Source organism: Ostrinia nubilalis, chromosome 14 (genome assembly GCF_963855985.1).
Source record: "Ostrinia nubilalis chromosome 14, ilOstNubi1.1, whole genome shotgun sequence".
Classification (NCBI taxonomy): domain Eukaryota; kingdom Metazoa; phylum Arthropoda; class Insecta; order Lepidoptera; family Crambidae; genus Ostrinia; species Ostrinia nubilalis.
In genome coordinates, this window is record NC_087101.1 from 2,057,265 (window position 1) to 2,084,991 (window position 27,727).

The window sequence follows — 27,727 nt, forward strand, 5'->3', positions numbered from 1 at the left end:
AAAAAACTCTATGTTGTCTTGGAACGTCTGTCAACGAAGTCAATGTGAAAAATCCGCTGAATATTTGCTGAAGATATTGAAATAATCAAAACCGCAAGAAATATCGACGGGTCGACCCTCGAAGCCTGGTCTCCGTCTCCTGATCCGCAGGTTGGTGGTTTCCGTTTTATGCAGCTGTATTTTTGAGTTGTTTGGAGTCACCAGCCGACCCCCGCATCATCTTTCTTCCCCGCAATTTTTTATTCCTGGTGTGGCTATTTACACGCCACACCATTATTTGTTCTAAAACAGCTTTTATTACAATGAGATAAGACGTCACCGTATTTTATTTAATTTGATTTTCTATCGTCCGTACTACCAAAAAGCAGATAAATTAGTGATCAAAATTATAAATTACCTACAATCCTACTTATATTAAATAAGCGAAAGTTTGATTGTCTGGATGGACGTTTGTTACTCTTTCAAGCAAAAACTACTGAACTGATTTTTATGAAACTTTACAGTATTATTATTTATAACCCAGAATAACATATAGTCTATTTATGACGATTTGACGCGGGTGAAGCCGCGGGCAAAAGCTAGTGTTTACATAAAATAATTAACTTTTTGAAGCGAGATGCTATATAAGTTTTCATGGAAAATTTAATTTGTGAGCAAACCAATTTAGGCACTTTACTCAGAGTTACCTAGTTTACGCGAGTTCTACGAAGCTGGTCTTACTTAATATGCACGATATAAGTGAAAAGATAATAATAGTTACTTAAACAGTTAATGAAAGTTAAGTTACTAAACGAAATAATAATTTAATAGTAAAAATGCTTTCAAATATTGAAAGCTTGTTATATTTATAAAGAAAGGCATTAAAAATATATCAATAAAACGTAGATTTTATTTTTGATAATCATAACATTTTGCTTTGCTTACGATTTTCAATCGCAGAGATATATTTTTAACTCATTCAAACAAAAAAGAGAACACAGGCCAAATAAATCTAAATTGCCAATTCTCTTTGTTTATATTTTCTTTGAAAATGCCTAAGGCTTTTTGATCTTTTTTTTATCAGTAAGTAAGTAGGTATGTTTTCACTCAGAACTGACAGCTGATGATAAATCATGGTTCAGGAATGGAGGCCCCGTACCTGCAAGTGCAGTGTAGTAGGATGTGCCCCACGGTGGACGGACCACCTTATCCGGTCAGCAGCTAAATGCGCGCTAAAACTTATGAGGTACATACATAATCTTGGGTACTACCCGTACCTAATAGCATGGGAGTACTTATAAAGGTTGCAGTAAAGCGCTAAATGCGGGCCGCTTGAAACCACCTAAACTGGAAATCTTTAAGGAAGCCTATGTTCAACTGTGGACAGCAACAGGTGCTGAAATAATAATGATACGGGAAGTATTGCCTACATTAATAATGTAGTTATCATCGTGGAATTCAGTATAATAATAATGTCGTTTCAGCCAATGAGGTGTACCTACTGGTGGACAGGATTTGCACAGCGACTGGTCTTGCGCATCCTGCATCCAGTTAGTGTGAAGCTTAGTGGCAGCCGAAAGACGTCCACTGCTGGACAAAGTCCTCCCCCAAGGATTTCCACAAAGACCGGTCCTGTGCCGCCCGCATCCAGGCACCTCCCGCGACCTTCACCAGATCGTCGTCCACCTAGTGGGAGGTAAGCCATCCTAGGTGGACCGACGATCTAGTGAAGTTCAGAGGAAGCACCTGGGAGCAGCGCAGTGATTAATATCATGTGATAAAAAACCAATAGCGAAATGGCAATGGGTAGAGTAGTACGCAGAACTGACGGCCAATGGAGCAGCAAGGTTCTGGAGTGGAAGCCACGTACCGAAAAACGCAGCGTGAGACGTCCACCCACAAGGTGGACGACATCGTAAAGGTAGCAGGAAGGCGCGGGACGAATTATTACATTCTCTTTATAACCTTGTTGGCTAAAGCCGATATTTCATTAACGAAATCCACGTGACATTGCTTAATTAAGAACAATTTTCTTTGGTGAAAATGATAGGAGCGATGTGGCTTACAAAATATTAATTGATACCGCAAAAGTGTTTTAATATTTGAGCACGAAAATGTAAATCTACGTAATTGATATCATACTTTTTTAGCTTCGGCAGTTCCCGAGTCAGTTCATTGAAAAAGATTTTTTGTTAAAATAAATAACGTAGTAATTGCAGCGAGTACCACAATAATTTTATTAATTTTTGATTCCGTTTTTGTTACAGGTAAGGGACTAAACTAAACTAAACTAAGGTAAACTAGTGCACAAGTAATATTTTGGGTAAGCAGTCATTAAAATTATTTTGCATCATGAATTACACTTTATAAAATCGCAGTAATATAGTCTGAGCTGTTGGAGTCAAAGATGAACACCGATAACGGAAAAAAACTAGTTAAAGGTAATTGGTTTTGTTTACAGAGAGCAAAATATTTGACGATTTTTGAGTAGGTACTTATTGTAAACAGAAGTAATAAATATTGGTTTAAAAGTAATTATTTTTGTTTACAATAATTATATCCGCAGATCTTCCTCTGAATTTGTAGAGCTTTAGTTAAGCAGTTTAAATAATAATTACTACAATATGAAGTGAGATAGCTTGGCGGTAGATATTCCTACTAAATCATAATATCAAAAGTATATGACTTAACTTAATTTTAAAATACTCATTCGTATGCTTTATGTGTGTATACGTGTACACTTTGCAAACGAGTTTTCATCTGTTTTTCCAGCATTAAAAATATAGGCTGGTTTTTACGAAAGCGTGTTTTCCATTAATTTTCTCGGGTTTGTTCCGTTGGTTATTTGAAACGCTCTAATTTCCCATTTTGTTGCCTTTTTAATGTGCCTTGGGGATGTTTAAAAAATGTCCTACTTTGGCCCAATTTGGGTACTCAGGATATCATATTCTGCAAGGTACGGGCTTAAAGGTAATCAATTAATGATAAAAACGTAAAAAATGAGGGTGGATGAATGTTTGTTAAATCAAGTGGCAGTGGGCGGGGCACATAGCTCGTAGAGCTGATGGCCACTGGGGCAGGAAAGTTTTTGAGTGGCGACCACGAGCCGGAAGACGTAGCGTGGGCAGGCCTCCCACTAGGTGGACCGACGATCTGGTGAGGGTCGCGGGAGGTGCTTGGATGCGAGCGGCGCAGGACCGGTCTTTGTGGAAATCCTTGGGGGAGGCCTTTGTCCAGAAGTACGTCTTTCGGCTGAAACGAACGAACAAACGAATGTTTGTTACTCCTTCTCGAAAATATTTTGAAGCATACCTAGGTACTTACATTTGAATATGATTATTACAGCCGTAGGTACATAAGAATGGCATATTTTATCTGTAGCTGACGAGCGAAGTAGTGGACAGAAATCAGTTTTGATTGTATTAGTACCTCTAAATGTTATTTATTATTACGTCGCGCACTTTCATACTGACTTTTCTTTAATATAGTTTTGGTGTAGTCCAAAAGTTCGATTCGTCACCAAACAAATTCTTGAGTTAAATACTTAAGAATTTGTTTAATTGACATTCGTAATTTATGGAAAACCGATTACTAAAGTCCGTAATTCATCATGAACTCGCAAACAAGTGTAACTGGAAATTTTATAAAACTAACTCAATTTAACTGTCTGCAAAACATTTAACGCAGTAAAACAAATACAAACTTAACCAACTATCGTTTAGTATTACAAAAGTTTATATAAAAAGTATTTCACTTCGTAACTGTAAGGGTGAGAGCACACTGCATAGCGATTGATATACGACATCATTTGCCTATGTTTTTCAATAGCAGTGATATTATATTTTAAAATTATCCAAAGAAAGAAGAAAACATAATCTAAACCAAATCAATCTAAATTGCCAAATCGTTATGTTTATATTCTCTTTGAAAATGCCTCAGGCTTTCTGATCCTATTTAAATCAAATAAGTAAGTTCAAAATTTTCAAAATATACATTTCCAGTAACACATTGCCGGTAACATACCTAGTATACATAAAGTGACATAGTATGAACACTACAGTGCACATGAAATGCGTTTAAGTTCTGTTGCTCTCAGCTTTAAAATGTTTGTTTTAATAGCTTCGTATCGCATGTTGCGTCGCAAACTAATGTACCCAAGCCTAACACAAGCAAAATTGAAGTTGGTTTTCATAAAATATTTGCAGTATGCTCACCAAACTGTTGCCATGCATTTTATGACTGTCATTTCCATAAATGTATTTAATTTTGCAAAGTTTTTTGATGACCTCTTTAACAACAACGACATCGTTTATTTTTATGTTAGCGAGATGCTAGTTTAAAAATTCTATTGCATACTTTCCTAATATTTAGTAGTGATTTTTAACTTTTGCGTTTCATTTCGACTTAAATAGAAAGATACGGCTCTTAACGCGACATTTAATTGTATGTTACATTAAGCAACTCATTTTAATAAATGTCGCGTTAAGACCCGTGTCTTTCTATTTAGTAGTGATTCAAAATAACTAGAGACCGCCCCTGACTTCGTATGCGTGGACACCGTTTTAATAACCCCTTAGGCCTCAGCCTCGAACTTAGCGGGCAGCGGGGCGGCGGCGGCGGCGGCGCGGGAGCGGCAGGATCTTATGCGTAAAATCAAATGGACCGGTTCTCGAAAACAGCGGCGCGGCAGCGGGGCGGCAGCGGGCAACGAGCGGGCAGCGGCGAGGGAGCGGGCATCGAGCGGGGAGCGCACTCCTTCTTTTGCCCACAATAAATCGAGCGTTAGGAATAAATTTGAATCGAAATAAAATTGTCGCCGTTGTTCAGACATTTCGTTTGCGAATAAAAACAAATATCTCGACAACACAACCCCGAACACAACACTTCGCCGCTAAAGCGCCGCGCGAGCTGCCCGCTGGTTTCGAGAACGGGTCTGCGTTACCCGCCCCGCTCCCGCGCCGCCGCCGCCGCCGCCCCGCTGCCCGCTAAGTTCGAGGCTGAGGCCTTAGGGGTAGAGTTTCGTAAAACCCTTAAGGAACCGATCTGCCAAATTTCAATTTTATAGGTGTTTAAATAGTTTCTGAGATTTCGTAATTAATCAGAGTGGTATATGGCTTTGATATAATATAGATGACTGGAATAAAGTCTTAATTTCTTGGAATCGAGATTAATTCGATTACATTATAATTCAAAACAAGTTGCATAAAATTGGTTGCAGGGCCTACAATTATACCAGTAGACCAAATTTACGTTGCTGTCACAGAATATTACTAAAATGAGCCATAATAAAAAAACACATTTTGCCTACCTTTCCACCGCCATAAGCCCATAGAAACTTTACAAATTTCCTCACGTTTGACCTTACTAAAATATTTTCCTTGCCGATAGATCCTACAAGCACCGCTCCGGCACGTCTTAATGGAAAATGATGCAGTGATTTCGATTCAGGGCAGTTTTCTCGGCCGTCAGTGGCAGAGCGGAGTGATGGATAACCCGGTTCAGCTATTCATAACCTTATTAGTTGGGAGTATTGTTGGGGGTAGGGAGGTGCGTGTTTTGTATTCGATTCGATTTTGAAAATCGCAACGAATCGTAAAGTATTTCGTTCGTGCTATTAGAGGAGAATAAGGTTTGCCTTACGATTTATCTCAAAGATATAAAATAACATCAATAGTTACGTGGCACTTGTGACACATCATACAAAATGCCACAGATAATTAAAAAAACCCAAAAACCAATAGTATATTCAGCAGGTCCTAAAACTCTGCCACGATAACCGATTCGAGATCCGAAGAACGCGGGTTCGAACCCCACCGCCGCCATCCTTGCGAAAGATTTTTGCCCAACATAATAATGAATGTTTTATGGACTTCTTTTAGTTGAAATGGCATAAAATGATGTGTTTACAATTTAATTATTTAGTTTTGACTGAATTTCATGTTGTCCCTTACTCATGTCAATATTGGCTTGAAATAAAAAGTCTATGGCTTTAACTCGATACCAAAAATCGTTCGATCACAAGTTCCGATTTTTCGATCAGATCGGAGCGTCCCTATTCGGGGCGATGTATTAATTTGCTCACTCCTGCCTATTGAGGTTTGATAGCGATTACGTGATTTGCTGTTGCGTCAAGCGTTTTAATTTATGGTTCTTGAAATTGCTACTTAATGTTAAAGAAGTGAAGATCTTTTTTTGAACGCTTCTAAGAAATCTTGTTGTGAATAGGAGTATGATTTTAATTTGCGAGATTATTGCGTACCGAATACACTTGTGAATTTGAAAAGAGTCTTCATTTGAGAGAATTTGAGAAGGTACTGCCAAGTTTTCCTTTCAGATAAGATACTATTGATATAAACAGTTCATTTAAAACTTATTTAATCAAAATTACAGTAATAAAATGAAACTTTAATCACTATAGTGACTGAGTCCCATTTATTGTTCCGATGCAGTGGTAGGGTTAATATTGGGATGTGTAAAAGTGCTTTTTAAAAGCCTATTTGCAAAAATAAATGAGTTTTATGAGTTTTTTATGAGTTTTACTACGATTAATCATCATTCAGCCACTACTGAATGACATCCATATTGCCCGGTTGGTAGCGGCCTGCATCCAGCGCTTTCCTGCTACCTTTATGAAGTCGTCTGTCCACCTTGCGAGTGGACGTCCTACGCTCTTTTTAATGTATTTAAGTTATATCATTTATTATAACTTTATTTTTCGAGGTCGAAAGGCTGGATATAAAATACTGTGTCTTTATTTATTTAGAGCAGCCATCTTTTTGAAAAGGATCCATAACAGATCATCTTTTTACAAAATATCTTGTTTATTCAAGTTTTTTAACCCTTCGGCTATTGCCAACCCTTTCAATTCCCATTTTAACCCAAACCAGGTATTAAACTTCACCAATAATGTTTACGCGCGTTGTAATAAGATCCATTAAAAGGGCTGGTTGTAAAGGATTTTGTTTATAGGCCATTAATGAATTTTGCTTCGGAATGGAGACCTTTGATACCTTCATTTGGGGGTTATAGGAAATTAAATGTCTATTACTTCTTTGTACGCTTAAAGGAAATTTGCATGAGACTGTTATAATGCTTGATATATACCGGTTGATTCTTATTTTGTTCCGCAATTGGGGTGTAATGGGAAATTATACATTTTGTCACATGACATTATAAATGAATGTTCTACAAATGCTTACATACCTTTACCTATGTCAATAGAATTTTATTAATATTAATATAGTCGTAAATGTAAAGACGTTTTGCCAGTTGGCTTCGACCTTGACGATTTTATTAAATTGTAATACTGATTAATTTGAACTTAAAGGTTACAAAACTTCTAAAATACGTAGGTAGTATTCCCTTACTATAGTAACTACCTATACATATAAATTAAACGCGTGTCACACACGAATAAAACCAACGATAAGAATAATTAAAACGAGGATTAAAATAATGGTTATCAAATTACGAGTAATAACAACTAACAAAATATGTCTCAAAATTTATTTCCTTTGAAAATACAAAGATAAACTTTTTATAACATTTTAACCGCGTCTAGACATTTCACTGCCGTTCCATTAATTAATACCGCCAATACCATTTTACTGGCAGTATTTAATCTGAAAGAATTTCCCCGAATTCGGGGAAGTTTTCAAAACAAGCCTATTTGTTGTAATGTCACTTGGAAATTGTTCGGTTTTAATGTTCTTTAAATCTACTTAACGGTAATTCCGAGTGTCCATTAAGAAGTTTGCTATTGTCCCGGCGATCTTCTCCGTTGCGTGAGTTCAAAATTGCTGTTTAATTGTTGTTGTTTACGCAATTGATGGATAGTTAAATTCTATTTGGACCGCTTTCAGTTTCAGTTTCGTTCAGCTTATGGCGACTTTATTGGAGATAGACTATTAAAATTTAGTGATTGTTTAATACTGGCTGGTTTAATCGTTCGTTTCAGGCGAATGACGTCCACTGCTGCACAAAGGCCTCCTCCAAGGTTTTCCACAATGAACGGTCCTGCGCTGCCCGCATCCAGGCTCTTCCCGCGACCTTCACCATATCGTCGGTCCATCTAGTAGGAGGCCTGCCCACGCTACTCTTCCAGCCCGTGGTTGCCACTCGATAACTTTTCTGCCCCAACGGCCATCGTCTCTACGAGCTATGTGCCCCGCCCACTGCCACTTGATTTAAGCAATTCTGCGGGCTGGTTTAATATTGAAAAGAAAAATGAAAGTTGTCAACACTGTTAATAGACTTATCATTCGCGTGTCGCAATTACGAGTATTAGGGAAATTTTCTGCGTTGTCGAATAATGTCTTATCATATCAAGTCGTTGTCGATGTCTTAGGCTACAGGTCCAACTTTCTCCAATGTAGGTACTCAACCGCGATGGGGGCCGTAGTGGCGGTGGACTTACCATAGCAGTAGTCTTGACGTGATGACAGCGACTTGGAGATCCCAGAAACTCAAGTGGCAGTGGGCGGGGCACATAGATCGTAGGTATGCTAATGGCCGTTGGGGCAGAAAAGTTCTCGAGTGGCGACTACGGGCCGGAACACGTAGTGTGTGTCCCTACTAGGCCTCCTACTAGGTGGATCGACTATTTGGATCACTTTCAGTTTTGTTCAGCTTATGGCGACCTTATTTTAGATAGAGTAATTTTACTTAATTGAAATTTTACAGATAATGTACGAGTAATAACGGTCAGATTTTAGAAGCGTACCTGGCAGACGGTGGTGGTGGACTTGCCAAAATATTAATTCAACGTGATTTTGGTGTATTATTTTGTCTTTCTTATTTTGTAAATACATTGAGAGTAGGTACCATATTAATATGTCCTTTATGTTATTTGAATGTGCTTTGTTTATTGATAAGTTCAGTGCTTATCGGCTTCTTTTCTCTTTTATATATTTTTTATTCGCTTAAATTAGTTTGATTCCAACACCGAAAATTCAGAGAGTAAATATTAAAATAATAATTAAGTAAATTAACTAATGTACCAATTAATCATAATTAGGTATATAGGTTGAAATTGATCCTCCAGTTAAAATGAGGCTTTATGATCTCTTTTCTTTGATCTTCGTAAAATACAAAAAAAAATTCAACCTGAGTAATGGACTAGACTTATTTCTTAAAATTAAGACTTAGACAAAAATAGTAACAGAAATGTACAAATATCTTCTATTCAAAAGATCTTAGCAAAAACAACTAGAAAAATTATTCTTTCCTGGATTTGAAGAAGATGAAATTCGCGATACCCCTTTCAGCGTGCGTTCGACTTTGAAAAAATCTAGTGAATTGGTAAATAAATTTTACCGCGCCAAGACGCTTCCGATCGATCGTACGGTTCGATAATATTTGCTATTTTTCATACAAAAACTTTCAATGGCGTTCAGTCGGTGCTGTGTTGAGTGACAAAGATGGACGTGTACCTGACTACGGGAGGCGTGAAAAGTATTAATTTATTTAAATTACTTCTTTTGTGGATTTCAATGAATTTTGTGCGTATTAATTTAAATTATATCCTTAAAAAAAATTCGCTTTAATTTTATAAAAAGTTAGATGTAGCCGAGCACCAGGTACTCCTAAAGTTCTACAGCACGAGCGGGCATGTCGGGACGATGTTTGAATTTTTGGTAATGTAAGTAATGGAAACCTTTCGAATCTTTTAAAGGCCTGAACATCAGATTTACTCTAGAATAAACTCAAGAATGTCTCCGAGACCAAATAGTACAAATCCGCTGTAGAAAATACAACCACCAATGAAAATATCGAGACGATACCAGGATTCTAGTACCAATAGATGAACCAAAATGATCCCTTTTATGAAAATATCTAACCCCATGTGTTATTGAATAGCCTCGACATCTGGGATTAAAAAAAAAGTTATTACTAAAAACGAAAGCTCATGTTCAATTTTAAGATGCTACTACCCCCAAAATTCAGGTTTTGACAGCTAGGTTAGGACCATGAGCTATTTTTGAATTTTTTTTGCAGAAATTAGTATCTAATTACGATATCATGTCTTTATGAATAATAACAAAGCTCCTTATATCTAAAATGTCTTTTTTTAATTAGTTTAAATTGTAATTGTAATGAAATAGCTATTCATAGGTTCATGACGGATTTATACGATCGTGCGGGGGGGTTTAGGGGGGTTAAAGTCACCCCCTAAATTTTTTCGCTATTTTTCTCTATTTACGAAAGGGATACCTACTAAAATTGATCAAATTACTTTCCCATTTATTTTGTTTCAGTCTATTTATTTGAAACTGTGATATGTATATTTCGTCTAAAATTTTGCAAAGGCAACACCCTAATTGCCCGTTTCAAGTTGCCAGTACATTCCCAAAATTCTCCCTTCTCTTTGCTCATTTAATGAAATTAGCCAGGTAGTTTAACGATAGTGGATGTAAATAGGGTAATTAGGGAAAGGGAATTATTTTAGGCTACCCTCACATTTCCTTTACGTTTAATTTCCGGGTGAAATTGCTGAGGGCCACAGAATACGAAGACACAGAAGTCCGTGGGATATTAAACTGGCTTTTATTTGTAGTTATAAGATATTAAACACTAATTAAATTGGCTTATTAAATAGGTTCTACAAATAAAAATACTTGAAAAACACGTAGGATGCTCAAACCTTCATTCCTCTTTCTACCTAGGATATCCATTCCGCTATTGTGACAAACTTGTCATTTTTAGGCGTCATTCAAGGTTCATATGATAGATAGATGCAATATTATCTGCAATGCCTTTGTAAGTTTGCTGTGTTTGCTATCTTAGAAGTAACTACATAAAATTTAGGTAGGTTAGGTACCTATCAACTAGATAAATAAATAAATGATAGGGCCCCATACGCCCTTGGCATACTAAAGCTTCATACATTAAACCTACTGGATACATCCCAACTGTAACGATCGTGCTGTAAACGTCTGCTTATATTTTCAAGTAATAACAGCTTTCTTAGGATTATGTTGAGTCCCGAAATAATTGGTGCAGTTTGTTTTAATTGTTAAAATTAAGTTGGGGCAGAAATGTAAGTGGTTGTACGATAATGCTAAATGGTGCTGCTTGGGTAAGCAGAATGAACGTGCTTGTGATCTTCATTTGGGCTTTTTTAGGCTCAGACTTAAACGCAGGCTGATCGCGTTGGTTTGGCCGAACCTTTACTGAAGCATGTTTAAAAGTAGATAGGTTGCTAAGCAGACTAATTTATTGCGTATTTATTTTTGAGTAAATTCAGTTAATAATTCAAGAGAGAACAAGTACAATAAAAGCTTCTGTACTTAATCTACCTGTATCTATAAAAGCGAAAGGTCACTGATTGACTGACTGACTCACTCGCTCATCACGAAATCTCAGAAACTACAAGTGCTTGGAGTCTCAAATTTTGCATGGGGGTTCCTTTTAGAACGTAGGTGCTCACTAAGACGGGAAAAACGGGATACACGCGTACGAAGTTGCAGGCGGCCGCTAGTTCTCTATATTTAGAAAAGCGCTTAAAAGAGTTTTTTTTTCTTTAAACAATTTTTTATCGAATTAAGAACCTTCTTCTTTTCCTTATTTGATGTCGATCGAGATACATTGATATCAGCGAGCTATAGTGACACACTTGTCACAATGAGCTCGCTACTTGAAAATAATAACCAGACATTGCTTCAAAAAGGCTAAAAGAAACGAAGGCAAATAGTAATAGGGCTTGATATCTGAAATGAAACAGAAATGTCAAAAGGCTTTTATTTTCTGTAGGATTGTTTGTAGAACTTTATGAGAACTTAGCTCATATCTGCTGTTCTATAAAACATTTGGACAGTAGGTTCGATCCATAATGGATATTTAGTTTTAACTTTCTACTAAAATTACCAATAAGAAGATGAAGATTTACTAATATTTAAATTTAAAGAAACATGCAAATGGCTCCAAAAATGACAATGTATACTAGTCTACACTTCTATACTAATATTATAAATGCGAAAGTAACTCTGTCTGTCTGTCTTGCTTTCACGCCTAAACTACTAAACCGATTTTGATGAAATTTGGCATATAGTTTGAGTTCCGGGAAAGGACATAGGATAGTTTTTATCCCGGTTTTTGAAAAAGGGACGCGCGCGATAAAGTTTATCTGTGACGGACAAAATTCCACGCGGAGAAGCCGCGGGCGGAAATCTAGTGTCAATATAAGCTCGAGCTTAATCTAAGTACCTATGTGTTAAACTAGTATCAAATACAGACACATATTTATTTCAAGTATCTAGTTTTTGTACTAAGTAATTCTGCATCGGAATTTACCACCAAATGGATACTAACGACCGAAACTGCTTCTGCTTTGTACATTTGCCCGAACTACCAGTGTCCTCACAACCCACGCGTTAAATTAGAAAACTTCCGTAGGCTGATAAAAACTTTACTAACCAGAAATGCAAAACTTCTTAAAAATCCCGAAAAAAACATAAATGTCACGAGTCAATATAAAGTGAAAATGGGAAGTAACTTTTCCAAGGCGTAGCGCCATTACGCAAATTGCAGTATATTTTTAGCTTATCCTACAACTAGTTTGTTCTTTCTTTCGTTTCAGCCGAAAGACGCCACTGCTGGACAAAGGCCTCCCCCAATGATTTCCACAAAGACCGGTCCTGCGCCGCTCGCATCCAGGCATCTCGGCGGTCCACCTAGTGGGAGGCCTACCCACGCTACGTCTTCCGGCTGACTGACCAGACTGCCTTTTAAATGAATGCTCAGATAGTCTTTCTACGTCAACCTCTACTGTGACAATACACTATTGGCCCCAACCCCAGCAAATCCCGACACGTGGATCTTCATTAAAATTAAAACTTGCAAACTCTGCATTGCCACGTCTAATTTGAACAGTCAAAATCCTGCGATTTTAATGGAGTCTGCCAACTTTAGCGGTATTTAAGGTCGCTCCAAGTATTCATTTCGGGGATTGTCTCCGAATTAGCGATGTGCCAACTTGTGCCTGACTCGAGTGGGTCGATGCTTTCAAGTGGTTTTATTCTTTTTGGTACGAGTTAGTTGTTTTTGGAAAGTTTTCCCTTCTTGATTTGCCTGTCCGTGATTTAAGTTGTCGTCTGGTAAAGCTTGATTTGTTTAATTTTAGCTTGAAATCAGACTTGAGTGTTTACAGATTTAATTAATTAGTAGTTGATACTTTTGGAATATTGCGAGCGACAGATCATTTTCAGAAATTCATCCCAAAAACAAATTTGATAATCTCTATAATGAAAATGTATCTGCCAATTTAATATTTAGTTGTTGGCTACTATGATAATGAATTTTGGATGTTATTTCAATTATTAATATTTTAATTATTAAATGGTTTTAATTACAAAGACTTGCACTAGCAAATTAAGTTTTAATTAATGCTTATTTAATTATTGAACAGGAAAAATTACTGTAGGTAAAAATAAAGATTTTAGTCGAATGTGTTCAAACAGTAAATCTATCGAATGGTGATAGCTATCGAGTAATTTCTTCTTGTTTAATATTATTAAAACAAAGCACAGTTACATATCGACACATTAAAATAACATTCCATCCACATCACTACCCAAATATGGCTTCACTGTAATTATTTGACCGCCAACTTTTCCTGTAATGCTAACAGCCCACTGACTTGACTTGAAAGAACTTTCTTAATAATAATACCGAAGTCAAATAGAGAGAGAAATTTTCAATTTTAGGGAACCGAGACTGTTTGCATGACATACATTTCTGGTTCTAATTTAGACTCATTGTTTAAACTTTAAAGTATATTTTTAGTACAATATATCAACACTTTTAAATTAGAAAGTAATTATAACACGTCTTTTACTTCGCGTGTAGGCCATTTTAAATAATGGCTCAGTTTTTAAGTTTCTGTTATGGGGATGAAAAAAATCAAAGCTATTTTTTTTCTTTGTGAAAGTTACTTACTAGAAAATAAAAGGTTTTTTCTGTCAAGCTAAGTCTTAATAAGAATAAGATTTCAAAGATTTCGAAGAAGAAGAATTCAAAGATTTGTAGGTACTCTCTTATGATGCTACAATCTTGAATCTAAGGCTGAGTTGCACCATCTTACTTTAACTTGAACAAACGTCAAAAATCTGTCAAACTCCATACAAAAAAACACCGCTTATCGTTATAATGACGGTCAGAGTTAGGTGATGCAACTCAGCCGAAGTAATTGAACACAAGCAATAGGCTTAAAATGGGGTCTAAATAAGTAATGTGATTATTACCAGCCATTTCTGTATCATCCAATGAGGGCTATCGTTTTAGCGCTCACTAGTTAGCGCCACTGTAGAGTAAGGTCCTGTCCCTTGCTAGTAGCGAAGACAGTGGCACCAACTGGTGAGCGCTAAAGTGGTAGGAGGACTATCGCATTTGCACTCATCAAGATGGCGCCACTGTAGAGTAAGGTCCTGTCAACCGCCAGGGGTGCCAACTGTTAAGTATAAAAACGATAGCCCTCATTGCATAAGTCTATCGACCCAATTCTGATTCCCAAATGGAAATAATACAAATTACGTAGCCCATCAATCCATCAGCGATTGTTCCGAACCACAAACAAGGTCATCGTCGAAATTAATAAATCAAAACGGAAGGACAAATAAAATTTTATTGGATCCTTTTAAGTTGCTTGTTACTTGACAAGTTGTTTACGCCGCCGCATTTCCGAAGCGTGATTGCGCGGTTTGGGAAGAAGCGATGTTTTGAGATTGTCATTCGGTAATTTAGACATTGGGGTGGGAAAGTCAAAAGAATCAGCGCCTTGTACAATTTTTGATGATTAATTATTTTTATTTTAAAATTTTAAATGCATTATCCTGTAAAAATGATAATGTAGCAGGATTATTATAAACCGTTGGTCCAATCAAACCTTGTTGAACGCAGCTTTTGTGTTCTTACTCAATTGCAACCAATCTGACCTAAATGAATATCTTATAGTAGGTACCTAACACTGATAGATCATTTTCAAGGTTTGTAATAAAAAAATAGGGAATAAAATAATATGGTTGGTATAATATTACACACGGTGCTGCTCGCCAGTTCTGTTACTTGAACTTGGCTGGACACGCTAACTCGTGTCTAGTTTTTTAATAACCTTCAAGAAATAATTGGAAAACACCATCCATTTTGGACATAGCATTATTTTTTTTAATTTTCCAGCTTCGTAACAACACCTAAAACATTTTAACTACACAGTAATCTACAAAAAACAATCCATCACGGAAGCAGAAATTGCTCTGTAAAATCCGCACCGCTCCCAGTCAAGCCTCGGCCCGTCTGTCGTCGACTCGCCGCTGGGATTAATCAATCACATCTACAAAGTGCGGACGTTGTCTGGCCTGAATTCAGCTGATTAGCTCGTTTAGCTTATTTCAAACACCCCAGAAAGCGAAACACGCGGAGCGAACTTTCTTTGGCCTTTCAATTTGTTTTTGGAATGGAATTTGCGTTTTAAAGATTTTTGGGAAGTGATTATTCTGTTATGCGCATTAGCATGTCTCTTGAGAGCGCTAAAGAGTATTTTAATTAGAAAACCTTGTTATCTTGCAAGGTATCTTCAAAACATAGTTACCCGCGGTAAAACGTAGCCTATGTGTTAATCCAGGGTGTCAGCTAACCCCATACCAAATTTTATTAAAATCTCTCCAACCATTTATACGTGAAGAAGTAATAAACATACACACTCACAAACTTTCGCCTTAATAATATTAGTGTGATGTATCTTAGGTATCTAAATCCACCTGGTTTATTTACGAGAGCCCACTGCGTGAATTTCAATCCGTCACAGAAAGTAAAAAAAAATATCATTACGTTTTTCGAATTGTCTCAAACTATCTCTATGCCAAATTGAATCTAAATGGATTGAATGGTTCAATGGTATATGCGTAGACAAGTAACAATCGTCCATCCATCCTCACCAGCTCTCTTATAAAATACGCACTACTTACTTGTTAAACTTGCTATGGAATTTCGAGGCTCCATTTATCACAATATTTTACTATTAAAATCCTTCTTACGCGTCATTTATAACGCGATATGTCGTGCCGACAGGCGATAAATGGCTGCCGAAATCTCAAGGCCGTTGGGTTTCTTGGGAGCATGGTTTTGACAAAACAAAATCTTTACAACAGAGTCGATAAAATATATTTTAAGATTCTCTAAAAGTACTTGGAGGAATCACCAATACGGCTCCAGTGTAGAGAAAGGTCCTGTCACTCGCCAGAGGTACCAAACTGTGAAGTTAAAAAGATAACTAGCTCCCTTAACTTATTCTTGGCGTCGAAATATCACATAAAGGTAATAATAGTCATGTAAATTACTTACTTTCCTAGGATAGGAAGGTATATTTTTCAAGAGAAATGGAAAATATTTTTCGTATACCAACTTCGTTGTCCTTCCGAGAAATACTTAGGGTCAGATTGTTGTGAAAAATAGTTTGTAACAATATGATCCTGGGTTTTACTTGTAATATACACGAAAACAGAACATAAAGTCTTCAGGCGCTGACATCATAAAGGTAGCAGGAAGGCGCTGGACGCAGGCCGCTGCCAATAGATCAACATGGAGATCATTGGGGGAGGCCTATGTTCAGCAGTGGACGTCCTATGGCTGAGGTGATGATGATGATGAATGTTTTTGACTAGTAATTTTTATTATTTTTGAATTATTATCTGTTTCAATTGCGGTCTATCATTGAATTTCTTTTGTATCCATGCAAACTAACAAACGAGTTTATTTCTGTTTTTTTTTTATTATTAAACCTCGCTCAAAGTCAAGCCCTAGCCTATGTCCTGTGTTCGATCAATCAAGTGTACAAAGTGCGGACGTCGTCAGCCGATTATCTCGTTCGGCTAAGAGGCTTGAATGCTTAAATACGACTCTTGAAGTGCTTATTGATTTCTTTATAAGGATTTACTGGCGAATACTTGTGATCTATTTCTAGTTTCTAGTACAATACTTCTTATACTTCCACTTCTTGTCAAAGGCCTCCCCCAAGGATTTCATAACGACCGGTCCTGTGCCGCCCGCATCCAGGTACTTCTCGCACTTTCAATAGATCGTTGATCCATCTAGTGGGAAACCTGCCCACACTACGTCTTTTGGCCTATGGTCGCCACTTGAGAACTTTTCTGCCCCATCGGCCATCAGCTACGAGCTATGTGCCCCGACCACTTCCATCAGCGCTACGAGCTATGTGCCCCGACCACTTCAATATGATTTTAGCAATTCTGGTACAATGTCTTATTCTTATAATTAGTTGGTGATCGATTGGTGACAGTTAGGTATAGGAATTTATGATTACTTATTGATACAACATTTGTAGTTATGTAAAGCTCCTGGCATACAGCCGGGAAGGTCGTGGCTCGTGACATTATGTTTCCATACAAATTGTCGTCTCGCGCCAGATAATTGATATCAATAGGCTAGACTACAGACTGTATAAATTTCATTATTATCCTGTTTTGACCTTTGCTGGACTTGAATCTGCTAGCTTTTGTTTTATTATGAGTCCAATTGTAAAAAGGTGTTGAAACTATGCGAATGATGCTCACACTATAAGTATAATCCTGGCCTTTTCAAGGCGAACGTGAATAGGCACTTACATGGCAGATTATGTACCATCCTAGACTCCGTCTCACTTAACACCAGGTGCGATTGCGGTCAAATACCTGCCTTTTTATGAATCAAAATGATCTTAATGAATCTCAAGAAAAAGCGAAAGGGCGAGACAACGAAAGGTTTAAATTTATTTTGACAGTGTGAGGTTAAAAAATTGATTTTGAGAAGATGCAAGTTACCTTACTATATCTATTATTATCTCTCTATTAACAGAACTACGCAGTATCAGCGAGAATTCAAATTCAACGCGAGACCGTGTTGTTCCACCATAATTGAATCCCCAGCGCAGCCCAAACTAGCTATTAACAAGCCGATCCGCACAGAACTAATAAAACTACAAATCGATATTCAAATCCAAACAAAAAGTAAATTCGTTAGTCCGGAAGTAACTCAATTAAGCATATTGGAAACCAACTTTGAGCGGCGGAGTTGGAACTAGGAACTAGTTAGCTAATAGCGGAGATAAATGACTAGGTAGCTCCGTCAGGGATGTTATGGATATCCGTAACCGTAACCGAAACTATCGGATATCCGAAACAAAAAAAATATACGTGACCGAAACCGATTCAAAAGTTTTGGATAAAGGCGGAGTCTAAATATTTTTTAATATTTGTTAGTTTTTTTTATCCACAATGAGGAAGCTCTTGGCCTGTATCTCACCTGATGGTAAGTGATGATCAAGCCGCAGGTGGAAGCGAGCTTCACCCGGAATCCTCAACCACGGAGGAACTGGCTATCTTACCTCTAACTCTAACTTGTCTGGCATTCCCTGGCACCAGCTAATATCCGCACCTATTTTAGCATTATAATAGGTGTCGTCTTAATACATAAAGTGGCTATATCTCGCAGCATCTTGCTATTTGAATTTTACATTTTTAAAATTCTAATATCCGTAACCGAAATTATCCGAACCTTTCGGAACAATCCGAAACGATTTCATATCCGTAACCGTATCCATAACCGAAACTTCATATCCTTAACATCCCTGCAGTCCATTGTCACAGGAATTTCGTGTTAGAGCCCAGAAAATGGGATTTTGCAACAGCTGACTTCAGAATAGCGAAACTTCTGAACGAGACTCGGTAAACTGCGTTTAACGCAAGTAAAAAGTTTGAGAGTTATTTGGGTTATGAGTATAAAATCCTGAGTGGGGGACGGAAGAGGGACGAATTTTGCAAGTTACTTTCATATTATTAATAATGCACAGTTTGCTTTGTAATATGGTGGAATGGTTAATCGACGTACTTAAGAAAGAGCAATCATGACTTCGTTAGTAACACGGGCAAAATTTTGAAAGTAATAATTAATCAATGATACTCATCATCTCCGCCATAGGGTACGTCCACTGCTGAACATAGGCCTCTCCCAATGCTTTCCATGTTGCCCGGTTGATAGCGGCCTGCGTCCAGCGCCTTCTTGCTACCTTTATGAGTCGTCGGTCCACCTTGTGGGTGGACGTCACACGCTGCGTTTTCCGGTACGCGGCCTCCACTCTATAACCTTGCTGCCCCATCGGCCGTCAGTTCTGCGTACTATGTGCCCTGCCCATTGCCACAGCTTGCTAATCCGTCGGGCTTTCAATGATATCAATAAATAAATAAAAATAATTTATTGTTTCCCACAACCAACATTTAAAAGTTACATTTAAAATTAAAACCAGAGTAAATTAAATACAGAAAACAAAAGGCCATGAGGTCACTGATATCAATTTAGTTTACATTTAACTTTGAATTCTTTGTTAGTATGTGAATCCTTTTCAAGGTACCTACTTATACACGTCTCAATATGGCTTACCTCATCATTCGTAACAACATAGCGGCTGGTACTAAGAAGTGGGGGAATAAACCAAGTCACAGATGTTTTCCACGTAAACTTAATAAATGAAGCATTTATTTATTTAGCTCTGAACAGTACACAACTATAAATAAATTAAGCCCGAGCAGTTTTGTAACTCGTGCAGACTTAGTCCTTTCAACAAAGGAACCAGTCTAACTTCGAAACACGTTCCTTAACAGCATTTAAATGGAGCGAGATACATGTACAAATTATACAGCCAATCTTATAAGTTAGTACTGTGAAAAATCTAAGGCTGAGTTGCACCACCTAACTTTGACCGTAACCATAACGATAACCGGTGGTTTTGTATAGAGTTTGACAGATTTTTGAAGTTTGTCAAAGTTAAAGTAAGATCTTTATCTTTGGACATCTTTATCTTTGGACAATCTCACACAGCGCCATTTTTTTTTAAATACATACATATTATACATAGTAACACCCAGACCCGTCACAGAAATTAAAATTCATCATTTCAATTTCTGCCCGGCCGGGAATCGAACCCGGGACCTCTCGGCATAGTAGTCCGTTCTGAACCACTACACCAAACGGCCGATGGTGGAACCCAGCCGAAAACGTTAAAATAACGGTATCGTTATAGCCAATGCGCTACTGTCATAGTGACATTGACGTACGTCCTTACATCACGTAACGTCAGAATAGAGGGACGCGTGCGGATGACTCCTCGCGCTTTTGGTGCTAAGTGATAAATTGTATTTAAAATGAGGCAATATAATGTGAATGTTAAGTGTCTAGCGTTTTATTTATGAGATCTACCGGCCTCTAATAATACTTATCACAAAATATAATATAAGTGGTACTTATTACAAAATATCAGTCAAAAGCGAATTTTGTGCGAAAATTATGAGATAAATTAACTAGAAATCTAAAATTGACAAAAGCAGTTCTTTGAATCACTTTTAGAATTAAAATCAAAGTTTGGGATTATTTTGCATGTATTTAATAAATCTATACTTATAATAAATCTGTAGAGAGGTCAATTCTGTACATGAAATATATTTTCAAAATAACTATCAGGGGGTGATTAGTGATCGATACTGATGCCAAAAATGCAATCAGTAAAATTTTTGTCTGTCTGTCTGTCTGTCTGTCTGTCTGTCTGTATGTTCCTTATAGAAACAAAAACCACTTGACGGATTTTAACGAAACTTGGTACAATTATTCTTCATACTCCTGGGCAGGTTATAGGATACTTAGGAATTCCCACGGGAACGGGAATTAGCGGGAAAATCCTTTTGTACGATAAATCTAAACCGCTTAAGTTAGACGCTTGAAATTTGGCATGCAGGTACCTTAGTAAACTTAAAGCTTAGTTACAACAGGATATTGCAAAATTCCCATGGGGACGGGAGTTAGCGGGAAAAAACATTTGTATGAAAAAATCTAAACCGCGTAAGATAGACTCTTGAAATTTGGCATGCAGGTACCTTAGTAAACTTAAAGCTTAGTTACAACAGGATATTGCAAAAATCTCACGGGAACGGGAGTTAGCGGGAAAAAACATTTGTATGAAAAAATCTGAACCGCGTAAGATAGGTGAAGGGGGGGTAAAACGAGATCCACGCGCACGAAGTCGCGGGCGGCCGCTAGTATTACAATACGAGCCTTTCTTGGAAGTGAGACAAGATGATCACATAAAAATTATAAGGCAGATTAAGCAATATCACATTAAAATATTTTCATAAGAAAAACAGGGTTATGTAAGATGTGGTAAAAATAGCTTAGAATAATATAAATAGTCGTTGAGCAATCCATTTGAAGTGTTCCGAATAATTTAAGCTAAATATATTTGTTTTGGAATGACGAGACTTTGGCCAGCGGCCATCTTCGGTTTCGTTTTTTTCCTAAATAGCCTTTTTTTACTTAGAAACAGTATTATTTTTGTAATCAACCAACCATTTCAAGTTTCTATATAGAAGAAGCATTAAGTAAGCAAGATGCTCTATGTTAGTTAGATATTACTCGTTATGTCAATCAATAGTTACACAAGAAATAAAAATTAGTTAGTGCAGTTCCAATTAAAATAAGGTATTCCAGAGATATTTTGCCATAGAATTTAAAGCCATACGGTTGCATTATTTTAACGAGTCCTCCGCTAATATTTGTAAACAGTTCAAAATTAATTATCAGTGAACCACGTGTTATAATGAAACACGCAGCAAGCAAAGCGATTTGTTTGGGTAAACGCAAACATATCCAAAATTAATTCGCGCAAAATACTGGTGCGAATTCCTATGAATGAAAACTGGAGTTGGCTCTAAAAACAGGCTACGGCTTAAAAGTGCTGGCACTATGTGCCACACGCGTTGCCAAGTCGAACTGTTTTATTTTAGTGGCTTGTGTAAATAATATCGTAAACTAGCATTCGCCTGCGGGTTCGAATGGATTCCGGTGACACCACAATAAAATTTTGTCCTGTTATAATCCAGGGGAAATTGTCGACGAAGCACAGTAACACAAAAAACAATCAACCTGTACCTTTTTGCTTTAGTAAAACGCCCGTATTCACAAACATTACTATGAGGTCTCACCGTGCGCGTGGACGCACAAGGTGACACACGAACCAATCACAGAGCTCTATTCAAAGTTGTGCGTTCGATTTGCTGCTTCACTTAAGCAAGCATAATTTGTGAATACGGGCAAAAGACTTTTGTGTTCATGTAGTTTTAGCATAGAATGGGACTCCACTTCCACTGGGAAGTGGAACCTTATTCACTGGACTAAGGGAATACCATATATTTTGCGAATACCAGTCTTCTCCAGCCCTTCTGGCCAGCGCAGCAGCGTGGGCAGAGTAGGCTGAATCTAAGTGATCTATCAACGCACAGCCCAAACCACTGGACGGATCGGGCTGAAATTTGGCATGCAGGTAGCTGTTATGACGTAGGCATCCGCTAAGAAAGGTTTTTACGAAACTCCACCCTCAAGGAGGTAAAACGGGATCCACGCGTACGAAGTCGCAGGCGGCCGCTAATAAATAAATAAATAATATCCTTGGATATTTACACTGCGCCTCTTGGGATTAGTCCCAAATTAAACAAAGCTTTTACTTTGGGTACTAGACAACGAATCTTTTATTTTCCTTTGAAAGATAGATAAGATATGGTTGTACTCATGCAATGGAGACTAAATGGCCTGACACTGAAAAGATTTTACGGTTCAGCCCATCAACTTCGAAGTTCAACCCCTCTCAAACAAACATTTATACCCCTTCATAAAACGGACATTAATAAAGCTGTACTCAAGATTATTATTTGCAAATCTCAATATCTTCGAGTGAACAGATCCGGTGACAGCCACTTAAGTGCTCCGTCTAATGAAACCCTTGCTTAAAGAGGGTGGATCTGCTAAGAGGCGTATTTAACAGTCGTGCCAGTCAACACAATCAGGGTGAAAAGCAGTAGGCTTAATTAAAAACAAATGTATTGTATTTGTTAGGATGTAGGCTGGTTTTAGAATAGCACTCACGCACGTTGACCGTGGACATTGACAGCCGAAATGTATAACGTTGGCGTCGAGCGATCAGCCTCAGTCCGGAACATTTTCTTTCACTGAACATTTCATTATCATCATTTCAGCCACAAAACGGCCACTGCTGAACATAGGCTACCAATGACTTCCACATCGCACGGTTGGTAGCGGCCTGCATCCAGCGCCTTCCTGCTACCTTTATTAGGTCGTCGGTCCACCTTGTGGGTGGACGTCCCTCGATGCGTTTTTCGGAACTCCACTCCAGAACCTTGCTGCCCCATCGGCCGTCAGTTCTGCGTACTATGTGCCCTGCTTATTGTCACTTCAGCCGTTTTCTTGAAATAAATAACATTGACATGTCAGCGCCGACGATCAGCAAGCGGTCAGAGCTTATTATTCAATATCTTACCTCTGTCTGTTGACATAACAATAGTATTAAGTGTAGCGTTGTTGTTTTGGCAGTTGGAGGTAAGATAGCCAGTTCCTCTATGATTCCGGGTGAAGCATTTTACCTTGTGCAATGTAAATTTTTACTTTCTATCAGGTGAGATGCAGGATTGCAGGCCAAGAATAAGAACTTCACTGTTGTGGTTTTAAAATTAGACCACAAAAGAGCTATTTATTAAACGCACACGTAAACACAAAATACACAGAGAACAAGATAAGCTTGTATATTCATTCATTCATTACTTTGTGACGTAAGCCTATTGTATTACAGTCCATTGTGCATTAACGCGACGAGATAATCGACCAAAGTCAGGGTTGTCAACGTCCGCATTTCGTGCTTGATTGATCGACCCTGGCTGACAAAGGGTTCCGTCGTTAAATATATTTTTAAATAATGCAAGTAGGTCACTGACAACACGCAATAGCACTGGACAGCGTGAAACCAAATTATGGTGCATGAAAAATGATTCAGGAGCATTTATTTAAATAACTAATGACATGACAACTACATTTTGAGTCACGGTATGAATTTATATTTTTATACCTAGCTAGTTAAACGTTAAAGTTATGCAATAGTCTCACAATAATTTCAAATATTTACATAATAGTTCCTACTTTTCTGAAGATCATGGAATAGTTAAGCTGGTGCCTAAAGAAATATTTTAATTAAGTATGATACCTACTGTTCAAATAAGTAAATTTTACATAACCTGTCCCTGAAACAACAAAAATAGCAGAATATCGGTACTTACTTATAAGAAAAGTGACATCATTTTATACACTGACTTGCAACACTCATTTTAAACTATAGGTCTAGCTTTTCTGAGCTATGAGAGCGGCACGGCAGGGATGACATTGACATAATTGACACAGCATGCAAATAAGTCTCGCTGAAGTTTGACGATTTGCCGATGGGGCAGCAAGGTTCTGGAGTGGAGGCCACGTACCGGAAAACGCAGCGTGGGACGTCCATCCACAAGGTGGACCGACGACCTGATAAGGGTAGCAGGAAGGCGCTGGATGCAGGCCGCTACCAACCGTGCGATGTGGAGGACATTAGGGGAGGCCTATGTTCAGCAGTGGACGTCCTATGGCTGAAATGATGATGATGATGATGAAATTTGACGTCTCAAGAACACCCATCCGAGCCGCTCCTATGCGTCAGGAACTTGATCTTTAATTAAGTACTAGGTATTTAAAAAGCCCTATAGTTCTAATTTCCATGCCTTCATATAACATTTTGGCTCAATTGCGCCACCTAGCCATTATATCGTTCCATCAACAAACTAACTCAACGCGCTACAAAGTCTCCACTCAATAATGTTAATTGAGTTACTTGGACACTAATGAATTCAGTTTTTTGGGCTTAACATATTAATTTGGGGTATTTCCATTCAGAACTTGTCCCAGCCTGGAAAATGGAGGGTAAAATAAAAAAGAGAATCTTGTGATAGAATATAATGTCAGTTATTTTGAACAGTTTTTCTGGGAATAAATGATTTCTCACGTGTTATCTTTGTATTTTTTATATTTAAGTCAATTGATTGAAACAATTTTTCGAATCGATCCAGTGGTTTCTATTCCAATACAAACAAACAGTAAAATATTTCTACATTGAATACGTGTTATAGCAAAGCTTTACTCTAATATACTTATTTATTATATTACTGTAAATATTATAAAGTAGTGCCTAACTACCCTTGCTCCATAGCTCTAACCGTTTTGCAATTTGAGAGATCCTACATACAGTGGAAACTGCATTCATATAGTGCGCATCAAGAAATCGCACTCATAATACAACGGGAGCCGCATCATCGCGCAACAGAACTCCTGCAATTCACACATAATACAACAACGGGAGCCGCATCATCGCGCAATATAACTCCTGCATTACCTACTTACGTGGAATTTGCATTCATCTGCATAGTGCGCATTAAGAATCACGCACTCAATACTGCAAGAAAAATCGTTCATCGTATGCAAAACCAGCAAATTGCAAGATATCAAGCAAGTCAGTTTTGCAACAATCATCAAACGTCATCAAACGCAACCCGGCATTCCCGGCAAGACGGCGGGTTGGGGGGCGCCGGAACACGAGGCCAGCAACAAATTACTTCACGAAGTGGGCGTGACATCCATCTTCGCGCTGCCTGAAGTTCGCGCGCGCATCGAGGATTGGCCAACGCACAACATCGTTCGTTCTCTCGTCGGTCATCGTTCACTTGTTCGCTGCTGCTTCGGCTGTTTCCGCTGCCATCGGTCAACGCTGTTTACCGCCGACGCCATTTGCTTAGAGTGTGCAGTGCTATTGTTTTTAAGTCGAAAGACATAACTCGTGCAGTGATACTCGCAGTGTGTATAATTTTAAGCCACATAGTGATTTATAGCATTTGTATTTTATTGCATTTGACAAGACAATGGAGCTGAACGAGCTAATAGCCGCGCGAGGCTACGTAAAAGGTACGATTACACGATTAACTTCACTTGTTTCGACACCGCAGTCAGTTAAAAACTTGTCTAAAGAAAACTTAATTGCTAAGAGGCAAAAATTGATCGACTCCTTTAGTCAATACGAAAAGCTAAATATAAAGATTTTAACTATCCAACCAGAGGACAAGGAGAATGTCGAACTCTTTGAGGAAAACTATTACAACATCACATCAGTAATTGACCAAGAACTTAACAGCCGTGATAATAGGAATCACTCAGCTCCAATGTCCAAATTGCATTTACCACCAATTGATGTACCAATATTTAGTGGTAAGTTCTCGGATTATGTACCATTTAAAAACTTATTCCACTCATTAATAGATCAAAACGATTCCATTGACAATGTTCAAAAACTGTATTACCTTCGATCATATTTAAAAAATGAGCCATTAGATCTTGTAAAAAACTTACCCTTGACTAGTGAAAGTTACAGTCAAGCAATTAAAATTATTGAAGACAGATACAACAACAAACACAAACTCGTTAATGAGCATATTTGTTTATTGTTGGATCTTAAGCCAATCACAAAATCCACGGCAGTTAATTTAAGAGAATTTGTGTCCAATGTAAAACAACAAATATCTGCTTTAAGTAATTTGGAGCCAAACGTATCATTTTGGGATGCTATAATATTATGTATTTTGTACCGCAAATTAGATGCATACACGTCACGCGCATTTCATATGGAAAGAGATGCCACGAAGGAGCCAACTATCAACACCTTCCTTGAATACTTGGATAAGAGAGCGCTGGCGCTTGAGAATGCTGATCCGGGATTCCACGGGCAGCAACGCCAGCCGCAAAAGGAGCAAGGCAATGCCGTTGGTAGGATGGTAGCCTACACAGCTGCGCAGGAGCCTACATGCTTATACTGTAAGTTGAAACACAAACTTTATTTATGTAACAGTTTTAAATTACTGCATACAAAGGACAGAATTAAATTTGCCAAGGATAAAGGCCTGTGTAATATTTGTTTGGGGGCTCACACCGGAAAATGCAAATATCATTTTCGGTGTGCAGAATGTAAAGAGGCCCACAACACATTGCTGCATTGCAGCGCACATAAGAGTAATAACTCAGATAAAACTCATACGGCATCATCATCCACTGCTTCCCTAGCAGCAAGCAATAATAATAATAATGATGTACTTTTACCCACAGCTAAAGTCAAACTTATTGCTCGAGATGGTACCGAAGTTTACTTAAGAGCCCTACTAGACAGTGGGTCCCAGCTGTCCTTTATTTCACAAAAGGCAGTAAGGCTGCTTGATCTGGACCTCACCGATAGCAATGTCAAAGTAGTGGGCATAACTTCAACACAGACAAAGTTAAAGCATTGCTTACCTTTAGAGATTTACTCAATAACTTGTCCATATAAAATTTCAGCCACTTGTCACGTTGTTGATCAAATCACATGCAATTTACCTCAACACAAATTCAGTGCATCTGACATATTGATACCTAAAAATATTAAATTGGCTGATGATCAATTTAATATACCAGCTGAGATTGATGTATTAATGGGAGCGGACGTATTTTTTCAGGTGCTGCTGCCTACAGAGCTGCCGGTGCTGCCTGAGCGCCAGCAGTCTGCATCAGAGGCCGGCACTCCGCAACCACGTCTTATCAACACTTATTTTGGATATATAATTGGAGGTACCCTACCACATATTTCATCTAAGGTCTGCAAAAAGGTAACGTTAAAGTGTACTACTTGTGAGTCTGACATTAATGAAACCTTAAGTAAATTTTGGAAGACAGAAAGCGTTCCTCAGATCTATGATGAAAGGTCATCAGAGCAAGAGCTCTGCGAGTATGTTTTGAAGTCTCTTTACCTTTAAAATTACCTCTTGAT

General features: G+C 37.9%; 2 protein-coding genes across 3 annotated transcripts in view; both read left to right on the forward strand.

Annotated features, from left to right (window-relative positions):
- The window catches only part of LOC135077963 (connectin-like), a 360,246-nt gene that overhangs the window by 156,924 nt on the left and 175,595 nt on the right, over positions 1-27,727 (forward strand). The window lies entirely within an intron of this gene.
- On the forward strand, positions 25,127-27,681 carry LOC135077960 (uncharacterized). 2 transcript variants are annotated; one of them, XM_063972499.1, is made up of 3 exons: positions 25,127-26,142; positions 26,530-26,745; positions 27,417-27,681. In XM_063972499.1, exons 1-3 carry the CDS (start codon positions 25,800-25,802, stop codon positions 27,449-27,451), a joined length of 594 nt encoding a protein of 197 aa, XP_063828569.1. In that variant the 5' UTR covers positions 25,127-25,799; the 3' UTR covers positions 27,452-27,681. The 2 variants fall into 2 exon arrangements, with proteins under 2 accessions (XP_063828569.1, XP_063828570.1); XM_063972500.1 differs by having other exon boundaries at positions 25,127-25,842.